This window comes from Vulpes lagopus, chromosome 14 (assembly GCF_018345385.1).
Source record: "Vulpes lagopus strain Blue_001 chromosome 14, ASM1834538v1, whole genome shotgun sequence".
Lineage (NCBI taxonomy): Eukaryota > Metazoa > Chordata > Mammalia > Carnivora > Canidae > Vulpes > Vulpes lagopus.
The window spans coordinates 2,913,287-2,936,344 of record NC_054837.1 but is presented as its reverse complement, the minus strand read 5'-3'; the positions used below and the strand labels follow the sequence as shown (position 1 = coordinate 2,936,344).

Sequence of the window (23,058 nt, the reverse complement as noted above, 5' to 3'; positions counted from 1 at the left end):
TGGATAACCTTTTTTATAATCTTATCTGATGATATAATGCAATTATTAAATAATATATGGCACATAACTTAGTAATAATTTGGAGCCATTCAAATATTCTAAAGGCATAGAGACTCATAGCTTTCCTAGCCTGAAAGTAACTTAAAATTATTGAGTCTGACTCACAGATGTAGAGGATAATCTACACCAGTGGTCTTTATATGACTGGACAACTGAAACTCTTGGGGTTTGTTTATCTGTCAATAACCTACATATCGCTTGTAGAGCTTCCGATCCAGGAAAGCTGAAGTGAAAACTTGATAACTTGATTACATTTCTTTTCTTTTTTTTTTTTATTGCATTTCTAAACAGCTCCTTAGATAATTCTGAAGTACAGCCAGTTTGGAAAGGACTAGACTCAACTATTCTCCAGATTTCTAAAAAACCCTCAAGGAAGAATATCATGACTTCTGTATGACTTATACTCAAAATACATTTAAAAAACATTTTTAAGATAATGTAACTAATGTAAATATACTAAATACACAGTGAATATTAAAAATAAGACAAATCAAGGAGATTTTGGTTGATTTCTGTGTTTTCAAAGACACTATTTACTCTGTCATTCTAATTTTCGTTGTTGAAATGATCTGTTTTTGTCCCAATAACCGCTAACAGGTTTATCCATCAATTTATTAAGGGAGTCTTCTATCTTTATCAGCAAGGGAAATTTAATCCCTATTTACAGATGTTCAAGATAATTTGAAGTTTTATTTTATTTTATTTTTTTGATAATTTGAAGTTTTAAACTATACGTCTAATACCTGAAACTTCAGTAGGTTAAATATATTATTATATTAATTAATGGCATATATTGGATATATTAAATCTTAAAAAATCAAGTATTGACTGGTCAAGTAGCTATGTCGACATCTAATAATTAGTTAATTCTACTTTCAAGTGCATATAAATGCATTTTAATTTGAAAAGTTGACATCAAGCTAGAGCATTTTAAGCTAAATTATGCCATCTCAAGAGTTTGAAGTTCATTTTCATTTCTTTAGCATTTGCTTGACCTATGTGCTATAAAATGCCCATGGAAGTAACGGCTTTGTGTATATCCTCATCACACATAGAGGGGTTACCTGTATGACACTGTCGCCAGGGCTCATGTCGGTATAAACATAGACATCATAGGATATTTCAGGGAAGGTTGGAGTGTTATCATTTGCATCCATCACTCGAATATTGACGATAACTGGCTCGCTCTCTTGCACACCATCAAATGCTGTTATCTTTGGAGATAGAAAAATACATGTAATCGAGAAGTCATGCAAATACAAGCAGTGCAGAATTCAGTCTTATGATTTAAGACACTTCTTATATATAATTTTAGTTGGAATGGGTTCCAAAATGTTTTGCTGATAAGGAGATAAACCTACAACAGTACATATAAGCAAAGTATTTTAACATGTTGAGAAGCAATTACAGAGGATTCTGGTTTATTTTTAATGAATTCAATTCTAAGCACATTTTAAATGAACAGATATATAAAAATGTCTTATAGGCTTGGAATGGGCCAGTAACATTGCTGATTCTTAGGAGTTAACTACTATTTATTTTTTTAAAATTAATAGGAAAATATTCTTCACTTTTCCATATTTTGCATATGATGCCATAGATGCTTCTATAGCCAACATGCTTGTATCACTCAAGAAAGTTGGTGCCTTAGAGGTGTAATGTATTTTTCTGGTACACAAAATGACATTTTTTTTTAAATGACAATTTTTAAAGGATTTATCGCCATTAGCTGATAGTGATACCTTAATTACATCATTAACATTTTAGGAAGGCCTGACCAACCATATCAATGAATGCTATAACACCACCATCTCTGTTCTGAATGACTTCTGAAATCCACTCTGTATCTGTTTAATTGTCATGTAGGGTTTCTGGAAGCTCTGTCCCTGCTCTGTTAGGTTCTTCAGAAAGAAATCCTATGTCCCACAATCTGTGTGTTTCCAATAGTTCATTTTTCTCTTATATCTGAATAAAATGTAGTTCAGAAATTTGGATAATAAAACCTTCTTTTTATCTGTATTAACCTCTCAACCTAAAGAGTCATTCATAGATAGATAGATAGATAGATAGATAGATAGATAGATAGATAGATATAGATGATAGATTTTTTTATTTTATGATAATTATTTACGATCACAGGTTTAATAATCTCTCCTCACCCTTTTTTTTTTCTTGATTAACCTAAACTAGGATCTCTCCATCAGATGATTGTTTGTTTTGGGGGCATCCTGTGTATTATAAGATGGATAGCATCATCCTTGATGTATACCTCTCAGATGCCAATAGCAGCCCCTCACAGTAGTGATGGCCAAAATACCTGCAGACATTACCAAGTGTTGTGGGTTGGGTACAGAGATCATCCCAGTGGAGAACCCCTGGCCTAACTCGAGGACAAAATTGAAAATGGAATAACAAAACAAAACATATTAAATAAGATAAGAGGAAATAATTCTTTACTTGTGGATTCTATTTGGTAATATCTCAATTTAAGTTAATTACAAGTGGATGGTGAAATATGAAACTCTCATTTTCCTGTTTCCATCTTGAAAATGGTCTTTCTTCTGGAATAACACAGCTACAGAAACTTAAAACAAAAAAAGGAAAAATACATGTGAAGAATTTTATCATTGAGATTCTCAATTCTCAATCACTTGAAAATATCACATTTTTCCTCTGATCATTGACGTCTTCACCTTAAACAGGTAACTCCTTCTATTACACACACACACACACACACACACACGCACATAAATATGAAATCTCTTTACCGAAAAAGTGTATGTTTGCTGTTCTTCCCTGTCCACTGGCTGAAGTAAGGTGAGGTAGCGAGTGATGCCAGTCTGTGTGACGGTGAAGACTGATGTATAATCATTCAGAAAAAGGTGAAGCTCTGGGTCTTTTGTCTTTGAAGAAAAATGCCATTATTATTTAAAATGTTGAATAAATAATGCGGATATTAGTTCATTAACTGGAAATTAATTTTGTAAATCTATAACAAAACTATACATGACTGTAATTAGAATTTCCAAAGACAAGATAGGTTTCACTTGACATGTACTCATCTCTGAACTAAATTATGCAAAGACGATGACTCCTTTTGTGGAAAACATCACAGTGGAATAACTACAAGTATAATTAATGTGAATAAAAGGAAAAGAATAGGTAGCAATCCAACTGAACATACTCTTTTTGCTTATTTAATATCAATATTCTCCAGAAATTCATTCATTATGTGAATAAAAGGAAAATAATAGATAGCAATCCAACTGAACATATTCTTTTTGCTTATTTAATATCAATATTCAAGAATCAATATTCTTCAGTAATAAGAAACAAATGCAAGAAAAGAACATTAGAGCCCAAAATTTCAGCTGTAGAATTGTTCAACTACTTCATTTGTAGTAATAAACTGCACATATGCATATCACTATTCTGTTCTCACATTTAATGTAAAGTAGGAATAAAATTGGTTTTGTATAATTCATTGCCTATAAATATCATGCTTGCTTCTTATTTTTAATGCCGTAAAGACTCTTCAAAGGGAAACATAATGTTTATTTTAATTTAAAAATTTCAGATGATTAGATTGAAGATACATGAATTGGCTGCACTGTGTCTGATAAGAGTTCAGAAAAATGACACAGGCATAAAGAAGAAATGATTGCAAAAGTTCAAAACAGAGATGATTGACAAAGCACTGGAAACCCTTCCCCATCTGACTGAAAGAGGAGAAATTTATCTCTGCATTTTAGAGAAAGAACAAGGACATAAGTGGGGAGGCATGGGCTGGTGTCTGGTGGTGGAGTAAGAAGGCAGGTAGGCAAAGAAAAGAGCTGGAGTGAGAGAACTACAGATGAGGCTGTATGAAAACAACAGCAGCAGACATGACACAGGGAGGTGAGGTGTTTCTATCAATTTTGGCAACTATGGAGATACCAGTACAGATGATAGCTACTCATGTGCTGAGTGCAGCAGAATGTTCAGAGAAGGTGAATCAGTATGTCACACACCTGAAACTCATGTCACAGTACATGTCCACTAGACTCAAATGAAAAAAAAAATATATATATATATATCATTCTTAGTTTAGTGTGCAATGTAATTTATTATAGATTACTTTTCTGAAATCAGGGGCTGAGAGTAGAGTATAGAGTCTGTTGTTAAGGGATAAAGACATGTTAATTTGATTTAAAAAACTTAGAACTCACATTTAAACAATTTCCATGTGAAAATGAGAAAGTTGAAATGTGGGCATGATTTGATCCACATATACTCTATTCTCTACATCTTTTTAAAAACTCAATATGTGTATATTTCAAGTAACTTTGGGATGAATGGTTTCATTTGAACTGAACACAAGTTCTGTATTTGCAAGATCTCATTAGGAGATAGGCACTTAGCTATGTTATTGTAGCTTCTATGTCCATAATTATGAATGTAAGTCCAGTATGTGCCACTTACTGATCCTGGAACAATAAAATTAATACTATATATAATATTTCCATTGGTCTCTTTATTATAAAATAATCAAAGTCGTTAAGAGTTGTGAAAAGTCAGAGGATTTACATGGATACTTTCAAATAGGAACCTCAGACTCCATGTCAATGTCGTGACCCCAATTTCTCAGCATGGCTAAGTGGTGGGGTGCTTTGATAATTAAGTATATTAGTTAATAAAAAGTTACATTATTTATTTTAAAAAGTAGATTAAAATGCAAATAATTCAATATATGATGAACCACATTTTGAGGTTTCTTCTCACTGTGTACTTTAAAGTCAATTGCAATAAAATCCAATGATCACTTTTAAATGATCAAGAAAGTGAGAATGTGGCTTCAATTAACAACAATTAAAAAAAAAGCTAAGTGTGAGTGTCTTTCATTTTTTAGTGTTTATCTTTGACTTTACCAACAAAGGTAAAATCATGAGTCTGTTAAATTCATATATTTTTCCTGTTCTCTGAATGTACCAACAGTGGTGCCAAAGAGAAGCTTCCTTTACTCAGATCTTCACACAACCAATAATATAAGATAAGCAAGATCAGTTATGTGACTTCATCTATCAAATATTGACTTCTTTCCCTTTATTCAAGACCTTTGGTCATTCTCTACTTTCTTCATAACTCATAGTCTCTCAATTTCCTTTCTTCCTTTCAACTGTAACCTCTGTTAGTAAATTTGTTAGGTCTACTCATCTGTATGCTCACCACGTTTTGTAGGGATTTTTTATTTAATGTCAGGAGTAAGACTGCAATGAATGTTGAGTTGTGAACCAGCATGTGCATACATGATCCTGTACAATATGGTTGTATCACAAACAACACTGTTGGTTTCCCCAGTTTATCAAAGCCACAAGATTTTCACTGCCAAATGCTTCCCATTTGAAGATGACATACATACCAGGACTTCATAAAGAGACAGAAATATTAAATACCTTTCAATAACCTAATTGTCTCCACTTCAAGTCTTGTTGTAACCATTAGCTAGAGACTAAAATAGCACTTTCCAGACCTGCAGATGATTTTTTGTAAAAATATAACATAATACATAATGCTACGATTATCCATAGCATCTTATAGCCCATTCTAATCCACCCTGCTTAGTTAATCTGATTCAATTTTAACTTGTGAATATTAGGAAGTATCTTTTTAAAATCTATATATTGGATATGTAGATGACATTGGTGAATATCTGGATGTTTCTTTGAGGACAAGCATTTAAGGATGCAGATTTGGAAATAGCCAGTTACTACTCGAGGCTTAATACCTTGGATTTATTTCTCAGGTGCCATTTTATTATTTACTATTTATTTTAGTTTCAGGTGTGGCATGTTATGAGTGTAAATGGATAGATACTTCTCTGGCTTACTATTCTGACAGAGATAGTAGATTTTATGTTGTCCTTATGTCTATAAATTTGTATAAAAACATTGTTTTTTTAAAATCAGTATATACATGGAAGGCTGAATAATAAATGTTCTTCTTCCATTTGACAAGTGGTAATGCTATTTTTATCTAAGGTATACCTTTAGTACATACCATGAGTACATAATTTCCTTAACTTGCATATTATTTTCAGGGTGGGTAAAATAAACTCTGATATTCACTCATAGCACAGAAAAAAAGTGAAGGCAAAAGTAAACACATATGCAAATGCAAACATAAACAAACATGTGAATATAAAATCCAAAAATCCCATCATATAGAAGAAATCCATTCAAATATAACAATCAATTGGATTTAAAGCCAATTTTGAAAAAAAAATAAAAATAAAAATAAAGCCAATTTCGGGTTTCCACCCAGAATCAAAATATTGTATCACACACATAAGTTTACATGCATCCTCGTATATATATGCATATAACACAGAAATGTGTTTATATGGGCACATAGATACGTAAGCATAGCTATGCACATACACATATTATAAAGTGTAACAAGAAGTGACAAAAAATTAATCTCATCTGTCAATTTGAATTGGTTAGCAGTGGTTGTCTTCAGACAACCTTGTTCAGAAAGGTTCAGTTCCACACTTAGAATCTTTTAGACAGACTATAGTGATGAATTATTAACGTCTGTCATAGACTGAAAAAACACTTAACAATGGAATGATCTTAAAGTTTGCATGCATTTTGGATTCCACACAATTCTTTCTACTCTAACCAATAATACGAGGAACATAAATGTAAATTACATCTACACGCATCATGAATTTAAAGTATTTGTACTTGTCTTTATAAGTGATAATGAAGTAAATGAACTTCATTTAAATGAAGTAAATGACAAGAAAAAGAACTAGGAAATGAACCACAGCAATGCACAAAAGAGCAAACAGAAAATAAACACCTAGTACCTACAGGAACTCCACCCGGTGGAACCTATATGCAAATTTAACATTAAGAAAAAAAAAAAAGTAAGCTTAAATGACCACAAACATACATATGGCGTACAGGTATACACTAGTAAGAAACAAACAAACAACAACAACAACAACAGAATTTTCCAGTATGTGCAAATTAGTAACTTTTTCAAGGTGTATTTTTGTCTTCATATTCTGACATTATATGCATACAATAGCATGACAATATCTATAAGGCGTATAAGCACAGTATATCTTTAAGAATATATGGTTTATTAGATTCAAGGAAACCTTATCTCCAAAACATGAGCACTTTATGCAGGGATGGGAACCCAGCTGGAATTATAAGTGACTCACTGCCTTTCTACAAGCCAAGTGGGTAACCTCTGTTGAGGACTATTTTATTTATTTATTTATTTATTTATTTATTTATTATTATTATTATTATTATTTATTTATAACCAGAATTCCAGAATCAACTTTTAGTAGTTTTGCTACTGAAAGCCTGGTGGATTCAGATATCCTCTTGAAAACCTTGGGCATATCTTGCTCTATCTATCTATTTTGAGAGTATGAGCTAAGAGTACTTGAAAAAATACACAAAATGGGATTCACTTATATCTCTATGTATATGTAGCTACATGTTTTTTTTTTAAGATTTTATTTATTTGTTCATGAGAGACACAGAGAGAAACAGATACATAAGTAGAGGGAGAAGTAGGCTCCATGCAGCGAGCCCGATCTGGGACTTGATCCCGGGACCCCAGGACCATGACCTGAGCTGAAGGCAAATGCTCAACCACTGAGCCACCCCAGTGTCACTATATGTATCTATATGTTGATGTTTATATAACTATAAAAAAGAAACACTAACACAAATATTTTTTTTACTGTTTTTTTTTCCTGTGACCCTTAAGATTCTTTCTGACTCAAAATCTACACTGTTAATAACACCACAACTCCCCAATCCCTGCCACTGTGTTTTAAAGCTTTGCGTTACTTTCCACTGAATTGAAGGAAGAAACACAACCAAAGTTTTGGGCAAATAATCCCAATCTGTTCTCTTCTTGGCATGTGCTCCGTGGCATAGCTGTTTTGAAGCAACTCAGGAAACTGACTCCTACAGCGTTGACCTCACTTTTCACACCTGACACTGAACCTCTATTTCTGTTATAAGACCTTTATGTGGTGACATGTCTCTGCCTTTTTTCTTAAATCCTTTATCCCTATGCTGATTAATCTCACTAATCCTGACACTCGAAACAGCAACAATTGACCGTGTAGTAAAATTCTTGCCTGTGAACTAACAGGGCCTTGGGGTTTCTTTTGTTAATAGAGATCTTTAAATAACCCAGCAATGAACATATTTTACCTTTTAAAAATAAACAGTACTTGGCCTGGAAAAGAGATGATTCAGAAGGACATCAATACAACTTGAAACATATTAATGACTCTTCTACTAATTTATTCTGCGTGCTGGCAAATGGAAGCTGTAAGGAACACGGGGTGAGTTGCAAGGTTAGTTTCAACCCAGTGTGATGAAGAGCTTTCTAGGAATTAGTTGTTTAACCATGGAATGGGCCATATTGTGATACAGTTCAATCAATATCACTGGAAATTTTGATGCATATGTTCGATAAACTCATTCCTTTACTCATGTGTGAGTGCATGAGCTCCTTAAATAATCAATAGAACCTACCAAGTTCTGGGAACCGAGTTAGATCCTCAGGATGCAAAAGCAATGAGCTCTTGGCCCTATCCTCCATCTGGGTTCAAAGAGGGACCAAGGCCCCTACAGTAACGTGAGCAGAGCAGTAGAGCAATGCATACTAAGGAGGCTACAAGTGGTTGCTATACAAGTAGTTGTGATACAAGTAGTTGCTGAAGGTAACAGGTGAGGTGAGGAGTTTCAGGAAATGAGGTGGTAGGGAGGTTCGGGCATTGAGCGACAGCCAGTCATCCTCTCCTGCAGGGACAGTGAAGTCACACAGGAACGTTCGGCAGACGTGGGAGGCAGTCCCCATGAGCCTTGAACAGATTACTGCTAGTGGCTGCGTGAGAATGGGGCTCGAGTAAGAAAAATATATGAGGGCAAGGACATGAAGAGGCAATTCTAGTGGGGGACGAATAGGGTACAGCTAGTAAAGAGAAAAAGAGAGTCGGGGAATACTCAGAGGACAAAGCAGAAAGGATGAGAAGGACTTCGGCTATCACAAGCACATGGAAATCATCAACTCCTAGGTTTCAGGATTGAATGGTACAAAGAGGTCTTATGTCCGTTCCTGGGAAGTGGGTTTTATGGGAACATTCCACATCCTCTGTCAAGTTCAATTGAGCTATATTTAATATTCTGTGGACTTGGGGCTCCAGGGTGGCTCAGTGGCTGAGCATCTGCCTTTGGCTCAGGTTGTGATCCCAGGGTCCCAGCATCGAGGCCCTCATTGGGCTCCTCACGAGCCTGCTTCTCCCCCTGCCTGTGTCTCTGCCTCCCTCTCTGTGTCTCTCATGAATAAATAAAAAAAAATCTTTTTAAAAATTTTTGTGGACTCGTTTACAGTATGGATACATAGAAGCTGTATCTGTTATTTAGAATCATTTATCTTTAGGAGATTCGAGATCCTGTTCCTTTCTAGACACTTCATGGCACTCATTGTAGCTAAAATTAGGAAGAGGATGGGCCTCAGTAAGAAACCAATAGCCAGATACACCTTGTTCAATGACGTGACATTTGTGTGAGACGTGTGAAGGGCGCCACTGTCATGTGCATGGGGTCCCCACTCTGCCCATCTCCCAGCCCCAATTGAAGGAGGAGGCCAAGGAGGCAACCTGTGCACTTGTATAGCTTTTTGGATCATAGGTGATTGAGCAAAAGGGGCAACTGGTGAAGACGAGCGCATCGGAGTCATACAACTACAGCACAGTAGGGTCTAGAGTCAAACTGGGGGTGTCAGATTCCAAAGCACACACTCCCAAGAACCCCAGCAAGCTGGCCCACCCTGGAAACACTCAGGACATCTAATGGGCTGACTGGAACGGTCAACTCTGACAGCACCATGCTGATAGTGTTTTCCCAAATGGTGGAACCCTCCCCACCTGCCTCCGAGACACCCTGTAAGTCCCAGCATCCTTTACAAAGTCTCCTAGAATCCAATCCTAAAGTCTTTAAAGTGGATAACAATCCAGAAAAGTCGGAACGTACACAAGCAAGCACAGGGCTTAGGATGCCACCATTCAGTAATATAAATACATCAAACAAAGTAACAATAATAATAATAATAATAGTAATGTAAATATATCAGCAAAATAATGATAATAATAATAATAATAATATAAATGCATCAAAGGAGTAAAAACACCTAAATTTTGCAATTCTAGAGAAACCACAGCTGCACTTTTTCTTCAGGATTTAGCTTTTGCTCACCACTGTGTTCAAGAGGGTACGACACAAACCGCTACGATTTTCCAAACTGAATAGTCACTGCTTAAAATATGATTATGCATTCCCATTTAAAAAATGAAATATAATCCACACCAAAATTTATGGGACTTCACCAGGCCTATAAAATACAGTAGCTGAGCTTCTATAAAACTTATTAAGGTGGCTCTGAATTTTCTAGCGAGGATTCAGTAAATGAAGACAATTCAGGGGACCCCTAGCCCCCTAAGCCGAGATGGGAAATCGTGGATGGACATGCATTTTTCTGGAAGAGAGTCTGTAGCATTCATCAGCCCTTATCACCATCAGACCATAGCAAACAGTTAGGGGCTTTCTAGTTTGGTGCTTAAAATCAAGGACTTTGTTTCCCATAGACCTGGTCTCAAGGACCATTTATGAATTCTTGGATCACAGGCCTTTAAAACAGCCTCAGTCTCCCCTTTTGCAATATGGGAAATTGCACCTATTTAATGTTTGCTGTGAGACTTAAGGACATCGATGCAAGATAAAGCAGTTACTATATTATCCGGCGGGTACTCAGAACTCAGTGACAGCCCCTGTGTAAAATGTGATGAGATGGAAGAGGAGAGATGAAGGAGGGCCGGGCGGCTGGGACGAGAGAAGACAGCAAGCGGAGGCACGAAGGCATGTGGACAGAGGACAGTGCACACAGGGCTGTCCTGGCCTCTGCAGAGTGTCACATACCTTTTCCAGGAAGAGGGGGAAAAAAAATCTGAAAGTTCCCTCTTAATTTACTGGATGGGATGACAAAGCTTCATATAATGAGATTTGGGCGACACTCAAGAGCGGTGCTGCCCAATTAGTGACAGGTGAGGACTCACTCTTAGATTAATTAAATCAAAGGGACATTACGATCTGGTTCTCAGTCTCGTGTCCCGTCCAGCGCTCCCTGCAGAGGTCAGCGTGGGTGCAGAGCCCTTCCACCCCCCAAGACGTCTTATCCCACAGTGTCAGGGGAGAGGGAGAAGATGCTGCAGCTGGACTTTTGCAAGACACAGAAATCAAACTCAGAGGAGGCTTGAAAGGGAAGAGATGCGGGGAATTTCTGTGCTGGGTCAATCAAGGGAACCTCTTTAGAGATGAGGACAGGCCTGGGGATCTGATAAGCTGGGCAACAGGACCCCAATGGGACCCTTTTGTGCATGTGTTGGGGGTCCCTTCCCACCCACAGGCGACAGGCCTCCCTCATGATGCCAGAGAACCTGGCTCCGGGGGTTCTAGAATCATCCCCACTGCTCTAACATGCAATGCCCAAGTCTTCTGGCTCCAATTCCTTGTTTTTCCTTCTCTGGAAGGGCTCTGACTGGCCTGCTGGAGATGTTCTTTCACAGCCACAGAGGGAGTGAAGAGGGGAAAGTGCTCTGACCCACCCACCCTGGACCACTTCCACTCACGGAGCTGGTGTCCATCCCACCCTCATGGGTGGGCAACAGTGTGTGCAGCGCACAGACTCTGAGCATCCGCAGAAGTGTGAGAGGCTCAGCTGCCCCCAAGCGGGTTTTTCCTCGAATAACATAGCATCAGAGAAGTAGACCCATTGTGTAATGGCATGATTATTCCCTATCGGCCACTGTATAAACACTTTTTAACTCACATTAATAAAAGCAAGTGCCCTGCGGGTTTAGCAAACTCTGAATGAAACATTCATTTTCCTCCTTATACCCAGTATCTATAAACCAAAAAAAAAAAAAAAAAAAAAAAAAAAAAGTTCACTGAATCCAAACATACTTTTCTTTTAGTGTTCTTAAAGTAAAATGAAATTACACCACTAAGATTCTCACTTATAAAACTTATTCACGGGGACTATGTTCTCTAGTCTACAGCTCATGTCACCATGTCTTTGCACAAGTTCATGTTGGCACAGATACAACATAGACGTGTTAACAAAACAAGAGCAAGATTTATAGTGAACTTACATCTTCTATATCCTTGTCCAGAGCCACGATTCTCAGAGGGGTGGTCAGATTTAGACTGTCGGAGATGGTTGCTCCCACTGGGGCAGATTCCAGGATATAGCCTTGGTAACTGGGCATCGTGAAGTACGGGCTCTGGTTGTTCTCGTCCAGTATTTCGATATGTAGACTGGCGAAGGCAGGGAGAGGGTGACCATTGTCCTGTTCAGCCTAGGAAAGGGTTTTCACAAAGGTAAAAAAGTGGTATGTTATTGGGTCCTCCTGGAGCGGCACTGTTCATACTATATATGAGGATTCACTCTTGAACTGGTGTTATTTCAGAAAGAAGAGATGCTTTATATTTTTTTTTAATTTTTTTTTTTTTAGAAGAGATGCTTTAGAGTGGAGGGGTCCAGTCCCTTAGAAAGCGTAAATGAAGAAGAGAAAGTCCAGAGAGGCTTCATCAAATTTTTGGTCTCCTGTCCTAAAACTTTTTTTTTTGTTGTTCTAAAACTTAACGTGAAAAAAAAAAATATATATATATATATATATTTTTTTTTTACAAAAAATACAAAAAATACTAATCACTGCAGTGAGTTACTGTATCTGCCACTGTAAGTTGTTAGAAGAGATAACTGTGGGGCACCTGGGTGGCTCAGGGGTTGAGCATCGGCCTTTGGCCCAGGGCATAATTCCGAGGTCCCAGGATGGAGTCCCGCATCCGGCTCCCTGCATGGAGCCTGCTTCTCCCTCTGCCTGTGTCTCTGCCTCTCTCTCTATGTCTCTCATGAATAAATAAAATAAATAAATAAATAAAAAGTTAACTGTGCTTTCATACAGGTAGACAGAAAACCAAGAAAAAAAAGATATTTAGTAAATTGCTGATAAAATATATAAGTAAAACAGAAAAAAGATTTATACTTAAGGCATTATACTTACTTTATTCTCCTCTGTGTCTTCTCTACACTAATGATCAAATCCCCAAATAATTCATATTTTCACATAAAGTTAACAGATTAAGGCTATATTTATGCCCATGGCAAGTCCTCCAAAGCATCATATAAGGGACAAATACATTTCAATGAAATATTTTTAGGGGCTGAAGAATTTCGATTGTTATTTAGTTATATTCAAGTAAAATTAGTATTTCATGTCCAAGAAATATGTCTGTTTTCTTTATTTTTTTCCTCTTCAGTTTATTTTTTCTTAATTTTTAAAAATTTTTAAAATATATATTTATTTATTCGTGCTAGACATAGAGAGAGAGAGAGAGAGAGAGAGAGAGGCAGAGACACAGGCAGAGGGAGAAGCAGGCTCCATGCAGGGAACCCGACATGGGACTTGGTCCGGGGTCTCCAGGATCGCGCCCTGGGCCAAAGGCAGGCTCTAAACCACTGAGCCACCCAGGGATCCCCTCCTCTTCAGTTTAAAACTTGATGGCAATTTATTATTCCAATGCATTTTCTTTCCATGACCAGACAGTCATGTTGGGAATTGGGAAACACCAACCCTTGACTTTCTGTTTTATTAAGAAAATATACCTTATTCTACAGCAATCCAAAAGTTTCACTTAAGGGAAGATTTCATCACAATTGACTTCTAGAAAATTTCCTCCAAATGTTAGGAGAAACCTTGACACAATGCAATAGAATGCTTATCTATTGAAATAGATTCGAATTCCCTGCTGTCAATTTTTATTGATAAGTTTTTCCCACTAGTTATATTTTGAAATCAAGTTCAAGTGCAAGTTAAATATTTTATATTAAGTACCAGGGTGCTTTCCTGGCTGAAATAGTAACATTTTGGTCATGAAAGTATTTGAGTAGTTCGGAGAGGTATCTCTGATTTTTCAATCCAGAGGCAAGATCTTGGGCTTTCTAGAAGATAATTGCACACTTTCCTTTGATTGTAATATAGCATTTTCATCAACTAAGAGGGTAAGTAACAAATCACAGTGATGTTTGGCAGTACTGGTAACTTCAGACCAAGAAAAACCACAATATTTTTTCACTTCATGTTATTATTCATATCAAAGATATTCCGAAATATCATTTCTGGTAATCACTAATACGAAATTATGGTAATCCATAAACATAACTGTAAAATTATGTTATTTAAGCATTTTTGAAAATTACCTATTTTTTATTTTTGTTTTTTAATATTCTTTTTTTAAAGAAAGAATTTATTTATTTATTCATGAGAGGCACAGAGAGAGAGAGAGAGAGAGAGAGAGAGAGAGAGGCAGAGACACAGGCAGAGGGAGAAGCAGGCTCCATGCAGGGAGCCCGATGCAGGACTCGATCCCAGGACTCCAGGATCACATCCTGGGCTGAAAGTGGCACTAAACCGCTGAGCCATCAGGGCTGCCCACTTTTTTAATATTTTAATAACTATTGAACACATTAGATTCTCTTTATCATGTCAGGCTATTTATTTTATGCATTTGAAGGTATTTTTTTTTGCATTTGAGTTTTTTTGTTTGTTTTTGATTTTTGTTTTTGTTTTTGTTTTTGCATTTGAATTTTGTTTTTGTTTCGTTTTTGTTTTTGTTTTGTTTTGTTTTTGCATTTGAGTTTTCTTTGGGAACAATTTGCCAGGCACAAAATGTTTATGAGGCCTGCTCCACACTAAGAACAATCTCGAGATAATACGTAGCCTTTTCTGGAATTCTGTATTTTTCTCGCACATAAGCATACGTGCTCCTGGCACCATGGGTAGCACCCTTCTGCATCCAGGGACTGTGATTAATTTGTGCTGAGCCAGGGACCCTCTTCCACACACAGCAGGCTTCTTGGACGCAGCTGATTGGGGTGAGAGGTACACTCTATGACCAGAAAATATTGCTTTGACCGGATGAAACTAACCGGTCCGTCTGCATGGGGTTCCCACCTGGCAACTGTAACCTGATGAAAGCAGTTCATACATGAAAGTCATCCCGAACAGGACCTTTTCTCTCTCTTTTTATTTGCTCATTAATCCAAAAGCCATCATGGCATATCCTGGGCATACCAGTGATGTCATGAAAAGTCACAAAAATCCATACTTCGCCCCATCCCCCACCCCCACCCCCCCCAGTGAACACACAGACACACAATTCATGGGTGGCGAGGGGGGGAAACAAAGAGCCAACTCTCTTATTTTTATTTTTATTTTTATTTATTTTTTTACAAAGAGCCAAATCTTATAACAGGGAAAGAAGGCTATGTTTTACATTCAGCTCAGAGCTTGTTACTTTTTACGGCCATCTGTGAAGCCAGGGAAAAACATGCATTATTTGCATGATGGAAACAAAGTGGCCCAAAGAAAAGGAAATAAAACTCAAATTAGATCTGGGGGGAACAGTCCAATTCCATCTTTATTTAAACAGAACGTGTAAAGATGTGCTTTGACCCTCACATGAGTTCGTTGTTAATACAGCTGGTATTTTGGGGTTGCTACTATGGACTTCGCCCAATTTCAGTGTTTCTGGTGCGTTCGCCACGAGTCTGTCTCCAACGTCCACATGCTTAACCTCGACCCTATTCTGGGTACCCCTCTCTAAATGCAAAAACATACACTTTTGTGCCGATGGAGAAGCAAAAGGATTAGTTTTGAGTTCAAGGCCACATCACCTGTAAGAAACAGCCAGAGAAGCACCCAACCTCAGGTGTCTTGATTTAGGAGAGGCTACCCAGGGAAATCCACCACATGTTTCTCTAATTCAGAGAATGCAAATGAACATCCAAGTGTAAGACGGATGGAAGAAATTAGTGGCAGGAAAGAATATTAATAACGTCGATACTCCAGATTAATTACACTTAAAATATGGCACTTAACACAAATTAATACTATTACCCTTGGTGCTCTGCGGGGAGACCATGCATCAAACCTGCCATCCGAACCTCTCTTCTTCTCTCCAATATGAATAGGAATTCTCAAAAACTCTGACTTATCCTGTCCCCCTGTAAGCAGTAGTGAGCGCGATGAGAAGCACAAGGGAGCAGGTCAGGCGACACGACGTGGTGTTTTTAAAAAACTCATTTAATCTCATAAAAATAACTTTATTTCTATCTACAGAGTCTGTAGTTCCAAGTTAATGTTTAACTTGTTAAACATTATATTTAAAAGCCAGGTTTTGTTTGGAGAATTTCTGGGCATGAGGCCCACTTTCAGTAATGCGACTAAAAGCCGAGAAAGCAAAAAGCATAAGAAAAATATACCATTTAGTCACTTCGGAGGGCAAAACACTGAAAGAGACAAACTACTCCGTTTTCAGCATTAAAACAAGCAAGTGTGGATAACCTCATAGCTCCCTCCACCAGAGGACGGAGAATCCGAACAACCCTTCCTGCCCGGCCAGGGGAGAGCGGTTTCACGGATCCCACCATCGCTGATAGGAACCCTTTCAAGCAGATAGAATGATTTGGGGGGAGAAAGGGAAAATTGGGGAGATCATGGGGACATTTAAATAAATTCTTGGAAAGAAGGAAGAAGTTATTTTCTCCTGGGCGCCCGGGAGTCTTGCGGTGCACCTGTAGAGCATACTGGTCCCATTCGCGGGGCCCCTTAGTGGATGGCCCTCCTCGCAGGTGTCCCCGAAGCCACCCCGGCCAGACTCTGCCCTGCCCTCCAACAGCTATCCTTGTCAACACCATCGGCTCCGGAAAGCAGGATTTATCTTCAGGCCTCACCCTGCGGCCTCTCTTCAACATCTAAAGCTCTGTTCCCCACTTTTTCTTGGTCTGGTTTTACTGCCCCCTACCCCCGACCCCCCACCCCCACCCCCACCCCCAGGAGGGAGGGCTTGGCTGCCTCCTCCTCCTCCTTGCACTCAGGTCCTGGAGGATCCCGACCCCATGTCCCTGCCTCTGAGATGTGGGTAACGTCACAACTCCCCGGGGACCTCTCCTGCCCACCCTGGCACCTCGGCCCACCCCTCACCTCTGCGAGGGGATGGGGAAACACGTCCCGAGTGAGCTCTGCTGGAAGGGAGCTCCCACCCTCAGGGACCCGCTGCACGGTTGTTGAGGATGCTCGGTGGCCCTGCTTCCAGCCGCTGGGGCAGGGCTTGGGCCTCACTGCTAACCCGTGAGTGCACTTTATGGACCGGACACTGTAAACTATAAGCAGGATCGAAGTACTTGTCACCTCCCCCCACGGGCACCGCCCTGACCCCACTACCACCATCTGTGACCTGAGGACTGTCACTTCTCTGTCCACTTCCCCCTGGGCCAGAGGCCCACTCCCATAATGGAGCAGTGCTTTCACTAGGGAACAGCCAGGTGGGGTCACCTCTCACCAAAGCCTTCTAGGATGTCCATTCCTCCCCGGCCTCCATCGTGCCCCTGTTCTTCTCGCTCAGCATGCTCTGGGCCTCCTGGACGCCTCACATTCAGGCCTTCATACCAAGGATGCCACCCCCCACCCCCCCAGCACACCTCTCCCAGGAGCACAGGCTGCTTCTCCACACCAATCAGAGGCTGACTCTAAAAACCCAGCAAGCCCCTGTGGCCACCCAGGATCCACGCACAACCCTCCCCCCCCCTTATCTCCACTTTTGAATGCTACTTGCAAGTAGACCCAAAGGAGACTCTTTGCTCTGAGGATTCTGCTGGAAGGCTAAATGTATACTTCCATTTTCTCTTTTTGATTAGAAATTACATTCATTAACTTTTTTTTTCCCCTAACTGGTTTAGATTGTTCAACTATATTTACTCAAGTTTTCAAACAATGAATTTATTTATCAGCATCAACAATATTACTAGTTTACAACTTTTAAACACGCCTGCCTTGGGATTCAAGAAAAGAGGACTTGGACTTTTATTTGAAAGCAAATGCTGGGGACGCCTGGGTGGCTCAGCGGTTTGGCACCCGCCTTCAGACCAGGGCATGATCCTGGAGACCTGGGATCGAGTCCCACATCGGGCTTCCTGCATGGAGCCTGCTTCTCCCTCTGTCTGTGTCTCTGCTTCTCTGTCTCTCTGTCTCTCTCTCTCTCTCTCTCATGAATAAATAAAAATAAAATATTAAAAAAAAAGAAAAAAGAAAAGAAAGCAAATGCTTATGAAAGTCCAAACATGAACACTGGGAAGCCTGGGTGGCTCAGTGGTTGAGGGTCTGCCTTTGGCTCAGGGCGTGATCCTGGGGTCCTGGGATTGAGTCCCGCATTGAGGTCCTGTCAGGAAGCCTGCTTCTCCTTCTGCCTGTGTCTCTGCCTTTCTCTGTGTCTGTCATGAATAAATAACTAAAATCCTTTAAAAAAAAGAAAAAAAATAGAAAAAAAAGAAAGTCCAAACATATTCTTGACAACACGTTGTTATTGAATTTTTTCACTAGGGGAAAATGTATGGCTGTGGAAGGTCTACCTTCTAGGTTAGCGACAGTATAACAGAACAAATCAAAATGAAACAAAAACAAAAACAAACAAAAAAAAACAAGAGGAAAGGTACATAACCCTATTATGATTCTGATACAAAATATGATACCTCAACGCAATTATAAAAACAATTTAAGAGGCGCCTGGGTGGCTCAGTCGGGTGAGTGTCAGACTCTTGATTTCGACTCAGGTCATGACCTCAGCCCCACACTGGGCTGCGTGCTCAGCAGGAAGTCTGCTTGTCCCTCTGCTCCTCCCCTGGCTTGAGGTCTCCCTCTATCTCTCTCAAAATAAATTAGTAAATTCAATCTAAAGAAAAAACTTAAAACAGACAAAAGTAATTTATATTATAACAATAACTCAGTGGAGGTTCTTGGGTGTGTGAGGGGAGCAGCCAGGAGAAGGTGGTGAGGCATCTGGGGTGATCTTAATACCCTTCTTTTGTATATCTGAGTGCTTCAGTTTGTGGCAACTCACCAGTTTGGATGTTTTTTCAATAAAAAGGTCACTAAAGACCGCTATGAGGTTGCTTCGCCCAAAATGCACACATAGGCCAGCACCACAGTGAACTAGTAAATTAGTTTATGACCACCAGTTATAGGAAGGTAGTGAACTAATATATACTAATTATATACTAATAGATACTAATGTATGGCCACTTGAGCACAAATGATGCAATTCAATACAGTCGGATCTAGGTAGTGACCTAAAAAGCCAACCTTATGAGGTGTATTTAAGAATTACGGATGCTTGCCTCTTCCGATACATCATTTCATTAAAGGCAGCCTCCCAAAGTGGACTCAGCCTTTTGTGCTTTTCCATCACTGTCTCTCCAGGACCGTGGTTTCTAAAGCCTTCCCTGTGGGACGCCTCCGTGTCACCTGGGGTCGCTGTTAAGGCACATCCCTGGGGGCTCATGTCAGGCTTTCTGGCATGTATTTATCTGTCTGCTTCCTTACTTATTATGTGAATGTTTCCCCGCCTTGCCAGCTTCTGAATGATGTTAATACAGGGTTGGCTCTCATAGCTCTGGCCCTGGAAGTCACTCGGGCGTCGTGGGTCAGTGAGATTTGACTTTTTGGAAACAAGCGCATCCCGTGGCCTTGATGTACCAAGCGGCCCTCTGGGAACCAGTCAGGTCTGGCACTTTGTCTTTTCTTGCTCAGGCTCCTAGGAAGCTGAGACACTAAATACAGCCGAGGTTGGACAGCTGAGGCCAACACTGCTCTGGCCTCGTATATGAGTCATTGCTAGTTTTTCAGCTTTAGGCAAAGTTTTCAATGTCAGTCGGACTGAGCAGTTGGAAATGAAAGTGGAGGGACCTCATGTGTCTTCACTGTGGGATCCTGCTCAGCTCACTTTTTTTTTAAATTTATTTATTCATGAGAGACACAGGAAGAGGCATAGACTCAGGCAGAGGGAGAAGCAGGCTCAATAACAGGGAGCTCAATGTGGGACTCGATCCTGGGACCCCAGGGTCACGCTCTGGGCCAAAGGCAGATGCTCAACCACTGAGCCACCCAGGCGTCCCTTGCTCAGTTCACTGAAGCCCTCCAAGGGATTTGGGGCCACAGCCCTAGAAACTTTCAATAGGTGGCATTTCCTTTCGATGTCAATACATTTTTCTTTTGAAATGCCTCAGGGAGAGATGGCTGTGGCAAGCTGGTGTGCCCTGGGTCAAAGATTATATTAACATTACCAACTAATTAATAATTAGAGATAAGCACATTCTCATTGCTTCTTGGCCCTTTTTATAAAATTACAGTGCCTTAAACCTAGAGAAATGCTCCTTATTTAAACTTTAATATGTTTTTTTTTAAGATTTTATTTTTTCATGAGACACAGAGAGGCAGAGACACAGGCAGAGGGAGAACCAGGCTTCCTGCAGGAAGCCCCGTGCAGGACTCAATCCCAGGACCCCGTGATCACAACCTGAGCTGAAGGCAGATGCTCAACCACTGAGCAACCCAGCCATCCCTAAATTTTAATAGTCTAACAAATTAAAGAATGCTTAAAGGTTTTGACAGCAAGTACACTTATAACATTACTAAAAATATTCAAGAACTTAAAAAAAACACACCATAATTTGTCAGATAAAATAGATACCAAAAATTTGTCTGTATACTCTACAACTGGTTTGTCTGTAATGTCCTAAAAATAGCGAAGAAGAAGGTTCTTGGTTGGAAATAAAGAAGTTTTCTGTTTGACCAAATAATGTCTTCACTAAACAGAATAGAGACAATGCACACCCAACAGGGGTTCATAATATGACAACAAAATCATACTGACAACTTCCCACCAAAGTGATATTTTTAATAAAGTGAAGCATATTGTACCTTCACTTGAAGACTATGCCTGTTCTGTTTATAATTTATTGCATTGAATCTTCAACATTCCTGGCTTTCAACAGCGAGGCTAGCCAGCAACAGAATTATGATGGTGAGGGAGTGGTCACTTTTCCCCCAAATGCTTCTAAAAGTTTTATCTGTCCTCCTTTGCCCTGCCGCCTGTCTCCCCGACCAGCCCATACAGAGTTCTGATCCAGTCCCCACTGAATTTTCTCCCAACCAGGACAAAACCCCCATGAAGTGTCCTACGTTAAAAATAAATAAATAAATAAATAAATAAATAAATAAATAAATAAATAAAGGGAAAAGTCCTACATGAATCAGTGGACTGGAAAAGTCTGTCTAGGAATATTTAAATTTCAAAAAAAATCATCAGTAGCCAAAACAACTGCTCTTGGAGTGGGTTACTTCTCAGAGCCTGGAAAACAGGGAGCATGAAAGTTTCTAGTGTTGCACCCATGCACCAGCTTATTCTTGAAAAAGAAAAAAAAAAACACATAGTGAGCAGACCTATTTAACTTGCAAGTTTTTAGAGTGGATCTAAATCCTCCCTGCAACAACCCAGATGCTTATGAAGCTGCGTTGGGAACGGTTGTGCAGGAGGCCGGCAGTAGCTGGTGCGCGCCAACGTGAGGTATGCAAGGACTGCTCGGCCAGTGGCTTCGTTAGAACATTTTCCAGGAGTTGGATTTGCCGTCCCACTCCTACAATGACCTTTGCAGACAAGGGGGGCTTGCCAAAATCAGGACACTGTGACGAGAATGGATAAATGCTTTTCTCCTGCGGGTCCCCGTGTAAAGGAGGAAGGAGGCCAAGAAAAATATCACCGCTGTGTGCCCTTGGTCAGCTTGCACATTCGGATAGCCGCTATATTCACCTGCTGCACTTGGTTTCGGTGCCAACCAGTCGGGGTGAGACCCGAGACAAGAGGACCCAATTCCTTCTTCCCTCCTATTAATGTCCCTCACTGGCCTATTAGTCAACGCATTCAGCTTCGTACTTAGAAATTTTAGAAACAGGGGCGACCAGGGGGATATATGGGAATACACTGTTCTTTGGACGAAAAAACAAAAAATAATGCTTTTTTGTGTGTTAATCTGCTAATTTTTTTTTTCCAAAAGAAAGGAATGTAGAGGATGAGCATGTATCAAATCGTGTTGGTGGATTTCTGACGGTGTGTTATTCAGTACAAAATCCGTGAAGAGGTTGCTGTTTCATTATTAATAAGGACTAACGCCTGAAATTTCTGTGGGATAATTTCTCTAAAATGTAAAAGGCTTTTCGGTCTTAATGGGATGGAACTCCCTGACCTAGAGATTCTGCTGCTGGGGCAGGTCAGGTGCCTTCTCCAGCGACCTGCTGAACGAGACGTGGGGCTCAGCTGGGCCTCGCTCTCCAAGCAGGAATCCAATGGTATGGGAGGGAGTATTTCCAACCGTGGCACTTGTCTTGCCACCTGTGGAGGGAACTGTCAGCTCTGGGCTTTTCCATCCTAAACGTGGCTCCCTGGAGGCTCCTGCTCAGTCTTTCCTAAAGGAAGTATGCGTGCCTTTCTTCCTTCCTCTTTACATCTCTCTTTTCAGGTAGCCTGACGATACCCATAGGGAGGTCAAAAGGATGGCAACCTGCACTTGAGGGTCTCCTGCAGGGACTCGACTCATTTTTGTAGTTCTTTTTCATTTTTGCAGAAGGTGCCACTCTTTGTATTAAGCTGAGATGTGATGACTGATGGCCTATGATGTGCAGCTCCATCTGTCTGTCCGCTCCCAGCACCTGTGATCTGTCAGGCCCCCGGAGTCCTCCATGGGGCATTCAGATGCTGGGCACACGGTCCAGTGTCCCGAAGGCAATGCCCTCTCTTGCTTTAGGGACACCCTGTTGGCAACATGGGGAGGTGGGGAAAATGCGAGGGGACATGGCTGAGGTTGGACAGTCCGCCTGTGTGAGAGGGTGACCCAAGACAGGGGACCCCGAGGATGGCCACAGGCAAGGGGCCCGGGAGACATGCAGGGGCTACGTGGAGGGGACCTGACAGGGATGCACGGGGATGCACAGCAGCAGGTGCCCTGGGACCGGCATCCCTAGAGCTA

At 40.1% G+C, this 23,058-nt stretch overlaps 1 protein-coding gene across 5 annotated transcripts in view; it reads right to left on the bottom strand.

The window, feature by feature from the left end:
- Window positions 1–23,058, bottom strand: part of PCDH15 (protocadherin related 15) — a 743,522-nt gene that overhangs the window by 333,215 nt on the left and 387,249 nt on the right. For 4 of the 5 annotated variants that reach the window (XM_041729523.1, XM_041729527.1, XM_041729526.1 and 1 more), the window contains 3 exons: window positions 12,290–12,496; window positions 2,829–2,963; window positions 1,125–1,274 (listed from right to left, as the gene is read on the bottom strand). In XM_041729523.1, coding sequence (XP_041585457.1) covers window positions 1,125–1,274; window positions 2,829–2,963; window positions 12,290–12,496 — 492 coding nt within the window. Of the gene's footprint in view, window positions 1–1,124; window positions 1,275–2,828; window positions 2,964–6,914; window positions 6,936–12,289; window positions 12,497–23,058 lie in introns of all 5 variants that reach the window. The other variant, XM_041729528.1, reaches the window with a different exon arrangement.